The sequence below is a fragment of the Cucurbita pepo genome, chromosome 1, assembly GCF_057944985.1.
Source record: "Cucurbita pepo subsp. pepo isolate OVF chromosome 1, ASM5794498v1, whole genome shotgun sequence".
NCBI lineage: Eukaryota > Viridiplantae > Streptophyta > Magnoliopsida > Cucurbitales > Cucurbitaceae > Cucurbita > Cucurbita pepo.
In genome coordinates, this window is record NC_141798.1 from 18586007 (window position 1) to 18599759 (window position 13753).

Sequence of the window (13753 nt, forward strand, 5' to 3'; positions counted from 1 at the left end):
TGTGCTCGCTTAGTTAAGAAACTTTGCTTAAAGTTCGATGAAACCACAAAACGGGACAAAAAAATGTGAATGAGACTTGAGTTTCCTTTTAACACTTGTCACAAGCATGTCAAGATCATGACGCCGCACGATTGAAAAAATATGTATCTAACAACGAGCACCACACCTGTGTGCAACGTTTCTTGTTTTGTTAGCTACATTTTTCCTTCGAAATACAAATTCCATATTGTTTTTTAATAGATAATTTCATATATATATATAAAATAAATATTCAACCTAATTTAAAAAAAATTCAAAATTCAATATTATTTTTTAATTAATATTTATTATCCTATTTTATTAACTTAGGACAATAAATAAATATAGTATCTATAATTAAATTATGTTATAATTAAAAAAAAATGGAAATATGAAGATATTAAAATAAATAGAGATCCATAAATGTCGTTATCCACTAATTTTGGAGGAAAAAAAAAAGAATAAAAAAAGGAAAGAAAGGAATCAAAAGAATAAAGACAGAGAAGAAAGGAGCGTGGGGCGTCCAGTTCACCAAAGCAATAACCAAACTTCCTTTATTTTATGAATTCTCTCTTCCATTCTTCCCTCAACCGATTTCCCTTTCCTTTCAAGCAACCTCCGCCGCCGCCATCGCCGCCACTGGGCACCTTTGCAGCCCTGCTCTGCCCCTTCCTCCGGCCACCTGGTTTCTCCTCTACTACTACTGCTACTTCTTCTGTTACTTTTTAGCTTCTCATTGTTCCATTGCTTTTCCTTTTGATTTGTTCTTCTTGCTGCTTTATATCATAGTTTGATCTACTTTCCTTATTTGCGCGTTGATTTTTCCTCAACCGACGCATTTTCTTTTGTTATTCACCAAACGCCTTTTTGAATCCGCTTTGTTAACCACCGGGAATTGTTCATTCTGCTCTGTTTTGGCCATTTTTCGGAACTAGGATTTGTGACGGTGTTTTGCAATGGGGAATAATTGCCTTGGGAGTAAGACGAAATCGACGGCGGAGATTGTGCCTCAGGAGTTCATTAGAGGCTGTAGCGATTCGACGGCGGAGACTGTGCCTCAGGAGTTCATTAGAGGCTGTAGCGATTCCACGGCTTCGAATCCGGTCGTACGGCTTTATGGCCCTCCGAATAATGCTCTTACCTGCTACATCCGATTTGCTTTGCTTTACAAGTCTGTGAAACACAGTTTTATACCTTCTGAGACGACGCATTTCGGCTCTGATTCGCCGGCTATTCGGATCGGGACCGAGACCGTTTCCGGTTCACGCGATAGGTTGCTTCGGTACATAGACAATAAGTTTCCTCACCCGCCGCTGGCAATATCGAGCCGCCGCGTCGACGATGACGAAACGACGCAGTTGGTTGCGTTGACTGTGGTGTCGCTGCAGCATAAGAGCGTGTTGTGGCATTTGGAGAGGATGTTGAGATGGGCGAAGGATCTGGCGGCGCGTGGAGGGAGAACGGCCGTTGATCCGACGATGGGAACACCGAGGATGGAGCTAAGGAAATTCGGGAAGAGCTACTCTCAGCTGCTGGAAGTGATGCTGGAGCACGCTCAAATGGAGGAGAGAGTCCTCTTCCCGATCTTGGAAATGGCCGATCGAGGTAACTCCAATAGCTCTTATTCTGCTTTACATTGCATCGATTAGAATTTGAGTTTATGCAATGCAAACCCTAAAAATTGTCGCATCATGAAAGAAAATCATTGATAATTTGCAACAGAATTAATGTAATTGCAAAAACGTTGTTGATCATAGAGAAGTCTGTTTTAGATTTGTCAAACTGGGCAAGAAATTCGAGATGATCAGTGAGAATTAGGTGATGAACTTCATAACTTTCTTGATTGTTCTTATCTTTTCAATTTGGGGGAAATAAAGAGGTTGTTTGGCATCTTTTACCTAGTTCTATGGAACTGTTTTTTGAAGACTGATCCTATCATCTATGGAATTGTGCAACTGTTCACATGTTTAAAGGAAAAACTGTTTCTGTGTTATTTAAAAAAAAAAACAATCCACATGAGAGGAAACTACTCAACTAGGGAAAGCAACTAGAAGACAACCTGTACTCAAAAAAAAAAAAAAAAAAAAAAAAAAAAAAAAAAAAAAAAAAAAAAGACAACCATAAATGATTGTTAATTAAATATGTTTTTATGGATTTTGGGTATTATAAAGTTTAAACTTTCTTTTATTCCATTAATTTTGACATTTATTTGGTTTTAGCTTTCAACTTTTCAAATGTATATTTTAGTATTGTTTTAGTTCATAAACTATATAGAATTATATATTTGAAAATTTATTGTTAATTTTCTATAATTTATTTAGCAAGATTTTTTTTTTATTTCTTTGTGTGTGTGTTTTTTTTTTTTTTTTTTTTTTTTTTTTTTTTTTTTTTTTAATTATGGCAAAGACTAAAATATCTAAATAGAAATTTTAGCAATTAAGATAATATATTTTAAAATAAAAAATTAGAATAAATAAGAAAGATGCTTTAAACGGAATAGTGAGTTTCTTTCAAATAGTCCTATAGATGGTCTTATTATCTTTCACAAAAACTTCACCTCATCTTAAAAGAATATATATATATATATATATATATGGAGAGAGAGAGATTGAAATTAGGGTGAAGAACACAATTTCAAAAAATATTTGTTTTTCCTTTTTCTTCTTTGATTTAGATCCAAAATGGGTAATTCAAATCTTTCTGAACGGTCAAAGATGCCTTAACTACTAAACTATCTTCAGGTTGGCAAATTTGGTCTATTCTAAACAAATATTTTCCTCATGTTTTTTTTCAGTGGGAATTTGAAATTTATTCAAAGAGAGCCAAATTGATTGAAAGAGTTATATTTTTGTTTTTTCAATGTTACATTTGTGAGTAGATGAATGAACAACTTGTTACTACATGCAATAATGCAGGATTATGCAAAGCTTCAAACGAAGAGCATGCAAGGGATCTACCCATCATGAATGGCATCAAAGAAGACATTAAGTCCACTGTCGTTTTAGACGTGGGAAGTTCAGTTTGTCAAGAAGCGCTTTCCAACCTTTCCAAACGGCTCAAGTTATTGCAGGTAACTCCACTCAAACCTCCTATAATCCTAACCTGTTCATAAGTCCACGGGGATTAAAATTCTGATGCAGATCAGTTTGTAAGACCTCATGCTTTAGATTTAAGGGAAAATATATAGACCATAGAGCAAAATCAGATGAAAGAAAGACAATGGATTGAGTGATAGAGCCCCACACCGGGCGATGTGTTAGTGAGGAAGTTGAGTTCCGAAAGGGGGTGAACACGAGGCGGTGTGCAGGACCCTGAGCTCCTAAGGGGGATGAATTGTGAGATCTCTAAGGTGAACACGAGGCGGTGTGCAGGACTCTGAGCTCCTAAGGGGGATGAATTGTGAGATCTCACATTAATTAGAGAGATAAATGAGTGCTAGTGAGGATGTTGGGTCTTGAAGGGGGATTGTGAGATCCCACATCGATTGGTGAGGAGAACGAAACATTCTTTATAAGGGTGTGGAAACCTTTTCGTAGCGGACGCATTTTAAAAACTTGGAAGGAAAGTCCAAAGAAGACAATATCTAGTAACAATAGACTTGAACCGTTACCGATAAATTGTCAACCTCCCTAAACAAGAGGGGTCTAATCTAACATTTCAAAAGATAAAAGAAGTATCACTAATTTCTTCAAGTGATGTGATAAAGCTATGAACGAACCATTCCAGAAAAAAGGATTGAGTGGTTCCTTCCTGTTTCTATGACTCAACTGACAAATACTAGTCGGGTTAGGGTGGTTGGCTGAGATTCAAATTTCTTCCCTCTATTTATATCGTTGTCAAAAACATTTATTGCCTCTACTGACATTTGGATGGACCCTACCGAGTTAGGCTGAAACATAGCACCCTCATTACGACTTTATTTCAAGCTGATAGGGTGGCACAGTAGGAAATAAAGATAGAACTAAACCATGTGAACTGCAGAGCATTAAGGATAGCTCTGTACCACGACACCTTGACCACACTATGAGACTAGCTGTTAGCAATACTATAACCCTTTGCTGAAGTTCTTAAATTCAGGATAACTGAGCTACATTACTCTTAACATCGTCGAGAATGTAATAAATTTACCGGCCCATTTGATAATCATCTGATTTTTTTGAAACTATGCTTTGTTTTTTCACCATTTCGATTTTCATCTTTCTTAAGAAAACATGTTTTCTTAATCAAATTCAAATATTAGAACTAAGTAACTTTCGATTTGAAAATAGATAACAAAACAAAAAACGAAAATCGAAAATAAAATCTTTATGAAATATCCCTAGGCTCTTGAACATAGTGATGATTTAGTGGACTACAATAGCCAAGCCACTTCCACTTCATTGATTGATATGTTCAACTACCTTTGTATCTCATCATTACCCAATATTGAATATATGTGGACCTTTAGATCCATTTTGTTAGTCTATAGTAAAATATAACGTGGAATCCACTTTACTTTTAGAATCAAAATAAAGCGACAAGTTTTTGATCGCTTGACTATGATCATCATAATCATTTATATGTATTTCACACTTCACAGTCATTTTCTTTATTGCACTCTAAGATTGTCTGTTCATCAATGGCAATAATGGGGAAGCTGATTTCTTTTTCCTTACCTTATTTTTTTCTTTTTGCCCTATCTCTTTACTTTTTTGGGGCAGGAACACTGTAAACATCACTTCATGGAAGAAGAGAAAAATCTGCTGCCTTGGTTTGAGGCCGTAGAGATGAACAAGGAACAGCAGGACAAAACATTAGAGCAGCTCTTGGATGTGATGAAACAAACACATTCACATTTACTAAATTTCTTTCTTGAAGGTCTTCTCCCTCTGGAAGCTCTGCAGTATTTGGATTTGATTACGAGCAGCAGCGACAAAATCCGAACGAGCTTGGGCACTATGCTCCTGATGAATGTTGAGTAAGATCAAAAATGTGTATAGTTTTTTTTTTTTTTTTTTTTTCTTTTCTCTTCTAGATTGGATTGGCAACATCCTTTTGTCAACATGTCATAATGGGTGTGTTCTTCGTTTGGCATCTTGTTTTAGTTTGTTGGAGATGGAAATATAGTCATTTATTGCATATTTTTAGCATAGTGATTGGCCCTCATAGAAGTGTGTGCCACACAAATGAAAAAAAGAAAAGAAGATAAGTAATGTTTGTGATTGTAGACCTTAAGACTCATATTTAGACCATTGATGTCTTTTTGTTTACATATTTACTTACTATGTAGATGTTTGACGTCCACGTTTGGATTCTTTAATCTTGAAAATGTTGAACCCGAGGTTACGCTAGAGTTTTAGTGTGGGATCCCACATCGGTCGAAGAGGAGAACGAAACATTCTTTATAAGGGTGTGAAGACTTCTCCTTTAGTAAACACATTTTAAAACCTTTAGGAGAAGCTCGGAAGAGAAAGCCCAAAAAAGACAATATCGGCTAGAGGTGGGATTAGCCTATTACATATTGGACGCTCGAGTTTGGAGAGGATGTTTAGAAAATCTAGGTCAGTTGATGTTGGTTTTTGTTTGTTCGTTAGAAATATTGAATTTGTGAGAATTTGTGAAGTTTTTCAACGTATTTAATTTATTGTTAGATTTTAATTTATTTTAAAATTTTCATTTTTGTAATCTTAATATAGTTGAGTTAGAGATAAATTATTATTATTATTATTATTTGATTATTGTTCAAATATAACTAAATTTAAAGTTAAAATTATTTATTCTATTTTTGTTATTTTTAAATTGACTATTTTAATTATCTAAAAATTAACTAAATTTAAAACCAAATACATTGGTAGGTTTTTTTTTTTTTTTTTTTTTTTTTTTTTTTTTTAAATTTTAATTTTTAATTTTAATTCCCCAATAATTTTAGACTTTAATTTTACTAAATTAATAAGTAAATGAACTATCTAATTTGATTCATTTAGAGGTATTGTTTTAATATAAATAAACAATAAATTAAATAAAAAAGGACCGCTATTCTTAGGCCTTGGGCCAGATCGTAAGCCAACGGCCCATAGGCCTTATTAGTCCATTTTCCAGGCCCATTAAACATATGGGCCAATTCTATTTGGGCCCAAAATATAAGCCCATACACCGAATCCAATTACAGAGTCTATTTGAAGCCCTAGAAAATTTCGTTGGTCCTATATAAGCTTTCCCCTCCAGTCAATCTTCTTCTTCCCTCCAGCCGAAACCTCTGCAACTCCTTCGCTGAAAGCCCTAGAAATCCGTTCTCATGGTGAGTTACTGTATACTTTTCGGTGCATTCGTCTTTATTCAAATCATTCGCTATCATACATGCGACTTTGGTTTTGTATCTTTGAATTCCAATGTACTTCTTCAACTTATTTTGGTGTTTGTTCTTGTTTGAATTGTAGGCGCCTAAGAAGGATAAGGCTCCCCCGCCGTCCTCCAAGCCCGCTAAATCTGGTGGAGGAAAGCAGAAGAAGAAGGTATGCTTCTTAGAATTAATGCTCTCATTTTCCTAAAAAGAAATAAACAAGTTTAATTAATTTAGTTTGGAATACTGTTCGTCTAGCGGTTTACTAAAGATTTTTTTTTTCTTAGATTTCGGATTATGGCGATGATTGCTTAGTGCTTGTCTCGAAATTACTCAAGAATATCATGAAACGAGACTTATTCCTTTTTTAATTTCCTCTGTCTTACTGCATTGCTTAGATTATTGGCTCATTAGAAAATAGCTTATATATTCGATTATGAAGAAGGGATGATATTAGTCATTAAGTAATGTTAAGAGTCAATGCCCTAAAAAAAATACAATGAGATGATTTAAAATTGCTGGTGTTCATGCATGAAATGTTTGTCTGGGAACTGTAATCACTCATCACTTGGTTTGCAGAAATGGAGCAAGGGCAAGCAAAAGGAGAAGGTGAACAACATGGTTTTGTTTGATCAGGGAACCTATGATAAGCTTCTTTCTGAAGTCCCCAAGTACAAGCTAATCACTCCTTCAATCCTTTCTGATAGAATGAGGGTACGTCTTTTCTTCCTTGTATCCATCCATGGCAATGCACTTAATACTTCAATTTGTTTGTTGTTCAACTGCAATATGTTGGTCGAGCAACCCAACTTAATTCACATGGTTTGATTTGTTATAACCAATTTGAAAACCAACCCATAGACTTTTTTTTTTACTTAGTACACTACCAATGGACATGAAGTTTACAGTCAAGAAATCAGATTTAAAATTTTGTGTAGACTAGACCCTTTTGGTTCAGATTTAAAATTTGAAAACCAAGTGACTTTTTGTTTGCAATTCAAATAATGGCTCCTTTGTGTCATCTGCCATATTCAGATCAATGGTTCACTTGCCCGAAGAGCAATCAAGGATTTGATGGCTCGAGGTTCCATCAGAATGATCTCGGCTCATTCTAGTCAGGAGATATACACCAGAGCAACCAACACCTAAACATAATTGAATTCACTTGTGCCCTGAAGGGTATATAGATGTGTAGCTGCCTTTGCATTTTTGCAGTTCCAAATTTTGTTCAGCGAAGAGATTAGATTTTGGTTTGTTAAAATGGCTTGATGATCTCGAAATGTGACGTTTTAATTCGTTTTAGCTATTCTACCTTTGAATCCAGGATCCTCATTGAGTCACTTGGTTCTTATAATCGTTATTAGGTCAGCTGTTTTAGCTTATTTCTGATCATAATGGTGTTGGAAACAAAAACAAGTATGGGAAGAGAAGTGTTTTTGTAGATATGGTCATTTTAATATTTAATTGCATTTGTTTTTTCAAATTTAAACACTAATACTAGTTAGCCTAATTAATGATTCTAAAGGTTGTTTTTTCAAAAAAAAATTAAATTTACAAAAATAGAGGTTGATTTCAATATTAATAATCATTTAATATCATAAAATTTTGATCTAATGATATATTCATAAAATATATTATAAGTCATAATTTAATTATCTAAAATCACAAATAAAAATGAATTTAATTTATAAAACAGTAAATTTATAAAATAAAAAAAAAAGGAGAAAAGGTTAGAAAATTTATTTCATTGATAAGCTTTAATCAATTTGAGAGGAAAAAAAAAAAAAGAAAAAAAAAAAGTAAAGTAAATCCTTTCTGAAAAAGTAAACATTCAAGCAATGAATTAAATAAGAGTTTAGAGGCTTAGTTGTCAATGGTCAGAAGAGGCTGCCTCCATCATTACCCCTCATAATTTCTTGCCAACACTTTTCTTTTACTAAAGGTGAACTTTACCAAAAGTACAAGTGGATGGCAGAGGAGATTTGGAAACCTACCTGGAAACTCCAAATCCATCCGTAGTGGGTATTTCCAAAGTTGCATTTTTCTTTTATTCATGAATAATGTTCAAAGCTTCACCTTTTTTAGCTAAAGCTGCAGCATCTAAATTCGCAGTAGAGTGAACACAATTCTAGTGATTGACATATCAACCTCAAAACACTAAGCACAAAAGAGTCTGAGAGTGATTGAAGTTTCAATCAGATTGAACTGATAAAATGCATGCAAACAAAGAAATCAGAACAAATCACCTTCCTTGTGTGTGTGAATGACACAGTCGGATTGTGGATATGCCACGCAGGTTAGGACATACCCCTTCTCCATCTGCTCGTCGTCCAAGAACGATCCGTCCGTCTGGTCAACTGTCCCGGAAACTACTTGACCTGCACAAGTAGAGCAAGCCCCAGCCCTGCAAGAATAAGGTAGATCCAATCCAGCACTCTCAGCCGAGTCGAGAATGTAAGTGTCATCAGGGGCCTCGAACTCATTCTCTTCACCATTTGGTCCAATTAACTTCACTTTGTAAGAAGCCATTGCTGACACTTTGAATGAGGAAGCCTTTAATCCAAATGCCCGGGATACACTCCTAAAGGAGCCCAAGGAAGATGGCCTCTGAACTAGGGCACAGGATTTCCTTGGTGTAGCATTTCTGATCAAGCAGGATGTTGGGAGTCTGACCGTCGACATGATCGGAGTTGAGTAGTGAAAGCTGAAGCCATGAAAATAAAATAAGGGAATTTAAACAGGAGGAAAGAAAAACCTCGATCATCGATCAGACACAATAGGAGATTAGAGATAATTAAGTACACAGCAACTTAGCTACTTCTACCCTTGAAATCATACACGTTATTATTAGGAAATGAAGATGAAAAGATAAACCAGCAAAATGAAACATACAAGATCTTGACTGCAAAACAACTTCATAATCTTTCACATAATCGCGTCAAAATGCTGGAGATTCCATCAACTACGCTCATTCCACACAAGCTCCAGCAATTTAAAAATTGAGTGGGAGTTTTGAAAAACAATCAATCGAGGATGTGAGAGAGTTCCAGATGACTAACTGGACATGGAAAGTTTCAATAACATTTCATAGTTCCAGATGACCAACTGGACATGGAAAGTTTTAATAACATTTCATTCTTGAACAAAAATCAAATTTTAAACCGATCAACAAGTAAAGCCAAATACAATTGTGGTTAAAATACCTTATAACAACGCATACTAAAATATTGGAAAGTATGAAACACAAACATCAAAGAATTTAAAACATTGACCAAAGACTGAATTACGACAACAAAGAATACTTCCATAACAGGCTGAAGTGCCTAGCACAATAAGGACTAATAGAAAAGTTCCTTTGGTGCATGATTGGAGACTAAGAAAGCAAAAAAAGGGGTCGAGATCCTAAAATTTTTCGGCACAGTACCTCAAAGCAAACAGAACTTCTTTTACAAAATCGTTAACAACTCTTCACTTGGAATTGAAAGAACTACACATATTATCGAGCAAACGCAACGATATAAAGTGACATCAGAAAGATCAAGTTCCAGAAAAAAAATTAAAAAAAGAGAGCAACTCCTCTTGAATCTCGTAGTAACAACAAAGGCCTGAACTATTCGTAAACGAAACAAAGAACAGAAACAAAACTCAAGCGTTTCTCGGTGGACTTCTAACACTCTACAATGCAAAAATAGAATAAAATAAAATCAAAGATCAAGAATCATCAGAAATCAAGCGTCTATAATACCAAAAAATTGATCATCCACACTTCGACCGACACAAACACATCAAAAATCCGCAAAAAGCATCCACCGGTGACCAAAATAAGCAGCGAGTAACAAGAAAAGCGAAAAAAACGAACTTACAGAATCTTAGGTCGCAAACAAAACAGTGAAAAGGACAGATAAAAGCACGAACAGGAGAAGATAATTATGAAAACGGAATATAAGCAAAACAACGATGAGAATGATAAGAACAAAGAAAGAAAGAGAGAGATCTTACAGCGAAGTGTGGAAATGGAGGTGTCGGTGAAGAGAAATGGAAAGTGAGCCCTAACGCCGCTGGTAGATGCAGAGCACCGGTGTGTTTGTCGTCGTCTTTCCTTTCTTAAGAGCAAACTCCCAATAAGGACCCTCGAGTTGGTAAGTGAGGCCTTGATTCTCTACGCCGATTCTATTGTAACGTTATTATGATTTTCTTTTTAATAATATAAATAATAAATAAAAGTTTTTAAAATTATATTACGAAGAAAATCACATAAATTGAAACCATTTAGAATGAGACGTGGGATTAGAGAAATAGGGTTCATAACTTAACTCAACTCTCTATTTTCGGGTGTAATTGAGTTGGTTCATAACCTAACTCAACTCTCTATTTTCGGGTGTGATTGAGTTGAATCAGGTTATTCATTTAATATAGGACAAACGGAAGGAAAAGGACGACCGGTCAATGACTTTTGTTGTCATATCAATCGCATTACAAACTCTATCAATAGCTCGCAAGAAGCATTTGGAAGACCGAGCAAGCTTGCTTCACCTATATATAAGATAATTTGTAGGTTGCCGCTTCCATATTTTGCACCCTTCACACTGAGCTACTCCCTCGAAACTGAAGGAATAGGTGGAACACGAGGCTTTTTAGGGATTCTCTAAATCTGAGCAAAAATCGTCAATGCAATCATCTATCTGAGCAACATGTCAATCACGCACCGAAGGGAAGCATCGTACGAGAACAATGTCAAAGATAGGGGCCCTTAGTGCCCGAGAATAGGAGTGGGAAACAACACTAGTCAAGCTGGGAATGATGGAATACTCTCATCGTCCTCTACAACTAGAAAGAATTCAGTTTATAATGATTTGAGCACTGAAAGAAGCTCGATGAAATAAACAGGTCTTTGAAGATACGAGCTTTTGTTCTCGGTCAGAATCTCATTTCGTGAACGGCCCATGTGCATACTCGTGTCCTACTCTTCAAAGTTGAACTAACAACTTGCAGGCAAAAATTGAAGGACTAAGCCAAAATAGAAAGATGAGAAGTTCTTGCAACGAAGTTTGTTTGTTTAACTATTAATATTAGCGGTACTTAAACTTCATCCATTACATCAAATGGTCATCCAAGCAATAAGTAAGGTGCACAAGGTTACAAAGGGAGGTTCATCTTTTTGCTCCTCAGATACCAGAAACAAGCATAGAACTCACATCATTATCTTTCTTCTTCTTAGGAGCGGATAACCGATGTTTCGACCATTCTTCCAAGGCTTTACGATGAGAAGGATTCATTCGAATGCAAGATCGTTTCTCTTTTATTATCTTCTCTGCATTTTTCCAATCTTCTGCCACTCCAAGAGCCACTAACACTGCACATGTAACAGCAACACTTCTTCCATGGCCTGGAAAAAACGAAGAACGACGTCGATATCGTTACCTTACTTCGGTCAATTGGTCACTTGCAAAATGTAATATATGGGATCCTTGTTCCACAGAAAATGATATCAAATATTCACTAGCAGTGCAAACATATCAGGAACGCATGTCCAGTGACTTATCAGATTGCAAAGAGGACATAGCAAACATGAGAGGTAAAAATGTCATAGTATTACAACCTAGCCCATGAACCAAGCACCTAGTAGTGTGCAAATCCCAGAAAAAATGTGAGAAATCCAAGATTGTAGGAGGTGTTGATATGAACCCGAGTGATGTTTGATAATACATAAGGTTCTATGTTTGTCTTCGGATTTCAGCGATAGCGTTTTCTAGGATTGTCGTTTAGATCTTATTTTACTTGATTGGAGTCTATTTCTTTAGTTTGGTTCTCATTGAAAAGATTGTAGGACAATAAATAGACAACCTAGGCACTATCATTCAAGAACTAAGAATCAAGTGAGAAGTAATCCATGGAATCAGTTCTTCCATTCCTATCGAGTTGAAGCTCGCACTGTCGGGAGCATCGTTTAAGAACAATGTTAGAGACAGGGCCCCTTAGTGCCTGAGGATGGGAGACAACCTTATTCAAGCGGGAAATGGTGGTCATCCTCTACGACTAGAAAGAATTCAGTTTGTAACGATTTGGGCACTGAAAGAGGCTCGATGAAATATACACGTCTATGAACCAGTTCTTCTAAAAACAAGCATCAAACAATAACACCAAACAAAAATCATCATAGAAGCATAATCATCCATACAGATCCAGGGAAAACTTCTATCTCTTAAACTAAACTTATATAAACAACAGACGTCAATTAATCCACTTCAATGCACTAGAAAATCATAATGCCTCATCAAATCATTAGGGCTAGTGAACTTACCATAAGCACAATGAATAAACACCGGCTTCTTCAGCTCTCTCTTCTTACAAATCCACCGAACAGCCCTTTCAATTTCTTCAGGCTGAGGAGACCGCGTATCCCAAGTTGGAACACACAAGTAACCAGTACCAGAGACTTCCAAACGCCTCGGCAGTTCACAAGTACAATCAACAACGGCAGGAGTACCAGGAGGCAATCGATCAGGTGAACAAGGCCACCCCCCAACATAAACACCCTCACAAATTTCAGAGTAAGGATCATCCCTAAGGTACAATCCACGCAACGAAGGAAGAAATCGAACGAAAAACAAAAAGGGACCAAAAATCACGATCGACCAAACAGGAAAAGTCCCATCCGATTTCTTCCCCAACAGCAGGGGAAGATTGATAGATGGAAGAGAAGCGATTGAAACCAAGAGAGAAACTAAAGAAGCGTACAAGAAAGGAATCGATAACAATCTGAAGCCATAGAATCGAAGGAACAGGAATTGAGAGAACAGAGCTGCTGCCTTCAACCCTATCAATAATGATAATCCTGGTTTCATCATCTTGGAGGCTTAAAATTCTGGAAAATTCAAACTCAGATGAAGATCAGAACGGGAAATCAAAAGGATTCTTACAGCTTGTAAGTGTGTAGTGCGATTTCCTAAGAATCTTGGAGACCGAAGAGGACTGGATGAAGAAGCATCAGCGAGAATTGTCCTCCAATCCTCGCTGAACAGGAAGCTAATTGGAGAAAAGAATTGTTTTTCTTGTTTTCTTGTAAATTTCAAGACATTTATAAAGGGGGAAATTTCAGCCGTAACGAACTAAATGAGCCAATGAATTTCGTTGTAACCTATTTTTATTTACATTTAATATTTTATTTAAACATAAATTCTTCAAATTTGATAAATCAATTAGTTTTTTAAAAATTTTAATTTATTGAAGATTTATTAAATAAAAAATTAAAAATATAAAAGAGGACACTTTAAAATTTTTAAAACTGTATTTTCTAAAATATATTAATGCTCATTTTAATAATTGTAATAGCTAAATTATTTAAAAAAAAAAAAACCCTCATAAAATTTGTTTTGTTTCAAAAAAAAAAAAAAAAAAAAAAATTATATTTTAGAA

The 13753-nt window shown here is 35.6% G+C and overlaps 4 protein-coding genes across 5 annotated transcripts; 2 read left to right on the forward strand and 2 right to left on the reverse strand.

Annotated features, from left to right (window-relative positions):
* The first annotated feature begins 519 nt into the window (after window positions 1–519).
* LOC111789551 (hemerythrin HHE cation-binding domain protein) lies at window positions 520–5267 on the forward strand. Its single transcript, XM_087123892.1, has 4 exons — window positions 520–703; window positions 954–1623; window positions 2934–3088; window positions 4719–5267. Exons 2-4 carry the CDS (start codon window positions 975–977, stop codon window positions 4977–4979), a joined length of 1065 nt encoding a protein of 354 aa, XP_086980018.1. The 5' UTR covers window positions 520–703; window positions 954–974; the 3' UTR covers window positions 4980–5267.
* An 894-nt stretch (window positions 5268–6161) lies between these two features.
* Window positions 6162–7677, forward strand: LOC111795037 (small ribosomal subunit protein eS25y). Its single transcript, XM_023677266.2, has 4 exons — window positions 6162–6295; window positions 6435–6509; window positions 6917–7051; window positions 7373–7677. The coding sequence occupies exons 1-4, from the start codon at window positions 6293–6295 to the stop codon at window positions 7484–7486; spliced, it is 327 nt and encodes a 108-aa protein (XP_023533034.1). The 5' UTR covers window positions 6162–6292; the 3' UTR covers window positions 7487–7677.
* Window positions 7678–8360: 683 nt separating this feature from the next.
* Window positions 8361–10497, reverse strand: LOC111795027 (ferredoxin, root R-B2). 2 transcript variants are annotated; one of them, XM_087123897.1, is made up of 2 exons: window positions 10337–10497; window positions 8361–9041 (listed from the first exon to the last, which is right to left on the reverse strand). In XM_087123897.1, exon 2 carries the CDS (start codon window positions 9017–9019, stop codon window positions 8570–8572), a length of 450 nt encoding a protein of 149 aa, XP_086980023.1. In that variant the 5' UTR covers window positions 9020–9041; window positions 10337–10497; the 3' UTR covers window positions 8361–8569. The 2 variants fall into 2 exon arrangements, with proteins under 2 accessions (XP_086980023.1, XP_086980025.1); XM_087123899.1 differs by lacking the exon at window positions 10337–10497 and adding an exon at window positions 10083–10216.
* Window positions 10498–11370: 873 nt separating this feature from the next.
* On the reverse strand, window positions 11371–13395 carry LOC111795019 (uncharacterized). Its single transcript, XM_023677246.2, has 2 exons — window positions 12639–13395; window positions 11371–11723 (listed from the first exon to the last, which is right to left on the reverse strand). The coding sequence occupies exons 1-2, from the start codon at window positions 13183–13185 to the stop codon at window positions 11503–11505; spliced, it is 768 nt and encodes a 255-aa protein (XP_023533014.2). The 5' UTR covers window positions 13186–13395; the 3' UTR covers window positions 11371–11502.
* Window positions 13396–13753: the final 358 nt, after the last annotated feature.

Excerpts from the sequence above, each read along its gene's own strand:
- LOC111789551 (XM_087123892.1), top strand. The coding sequence starts at position 975 with ATGGGGAATAATTGCCTTGGGAGTAAGACGAAATCGACGGCGGAGATT. Across the intron at positions 1,624-2,933 it reads CTTGGAAATGGCCGATCGAG|GATTATGCAAAGCTTCAAAC; the intron begins GTAACTCCAATA and ends GCAATAATGCAG. Across the intron at positions 3,089-4,718 it reads AACGGCTCAAGTTATTGCAG|GAACACTGTAAACATCACTT; the intron begins GTAACTCCACTC and ends TTTTTGGGGCAG.
- LOC111795019 (XM_023677246.2), bottom strand. The coding sequence starts at position 13,185 with ATGATGAAACCAGGATTATCATTATTGATAGGGTTGAAGGCAGCAGCT. Across the intron at positions 11,724-12,638 it reads GTTTATTCATTGTGCTTATG|GCCATGGAAGAAGTGTTGCT; the intron begins GTAAGTTCACTA and ends CGTTTTTTCCAG.
- LOC111795037 (XM_023677266.2), top strand. Across the intron at positions 6,510-6,916 it reads GAGGAAAGCAGAAGAAGAAG|AAATGGAGCAAGGGCAAGCA; the intron begins GTATGCTTCTTA and ends CTTGGTTTGCAG. Across the intron at positions 7,052-7,372 it reads TCCTTTCTGATAGAATGAGG|ATCAATGGTTCACTTGCCCG; the intron begins GTACGTCTTTTC and ends TGCCATATTCAG.
- LOC111795027 (XM_087123897.1), bottom strand. The coding sequence starts at position 9,019 with ATGTCGACGGTCAGACTCCCAACATCCTGCTTGATCAGAAATGCTACA.